Source organism: Apaloderma vittatum, unplaced genomic scaffold (genome assembly GCF_000703405.1).
Source record: "Apaloderma vittatum isolate BGI_N311 unplaced genomic scaffold, ASM70340v1 scaffold384, whole genome shotgun sequence".
In the NCBI taxonomy this organism is placed as follows: domain Eukaryota; kingdom Metazoa; phylum Chordata; class Aves; order Trogoniformes; family Trogonidae; genus Apaloderma; species Apaloderma vittatum.
The window spans coordinates 55,788-56,072 of record NW_009710703.1 but is presented as its reverse complement, the minus strand read 5'-3'; the positions used below and the strand labels follow the sequence as shown (position 1 = coordinate 56,072).

At 61.1% G+C, this 285-nt stretch overlaps 1 protein-coding gene across 1 annotated transcript in view; it reads right to left on the bottom strand.

The window, feature by feature from the left end:
• Positions 1-177: 177 nt before the first annotated feature.
• LOC104272371 (dimethylaniline monooxygenase [N-oxide-forming] 4-like) overlaps positions 178-285 on the bottom strand; it is a 5,094-nt gene continuing 4,986 nt past the window's right edge. The window contains exon 9 of the mRNA XM_009867347.1: positions 178-258. Within this exon, the coding sequence (XP_009865649.1) occupies positions 178-258 (81 nt within the window). The remainder of the gene's footprint in view (positions 259-285) is intronic.

The window sequence follows — 285 nt, the reverse complement described above, 5'->3', positions numbered from 1 at the left end:
TTTGGGGTAAATGTGTGGCCCCTGATGGGCATAAAACATAGGCAGAAGGACAGACCTCAGACAACCAGGGCTCCCTGTTGGCACTGGGCCACCTCCAGCCCCACTGTCAGCACCCAGCAGCAGCACAGCTTCGTACCATCCCCAGCTCACCCATGACCGGGACTCACCAGGTTTCTTCTACAGCTGGGGACCTGCCCAGGGGCTCCAGCCTGGCCGGGGGTATTTAGAAAGCAGGAAACCTGCTGTGAGAGCCACTGGCAGGGGAAGGGGGGACGTGCCGATCCC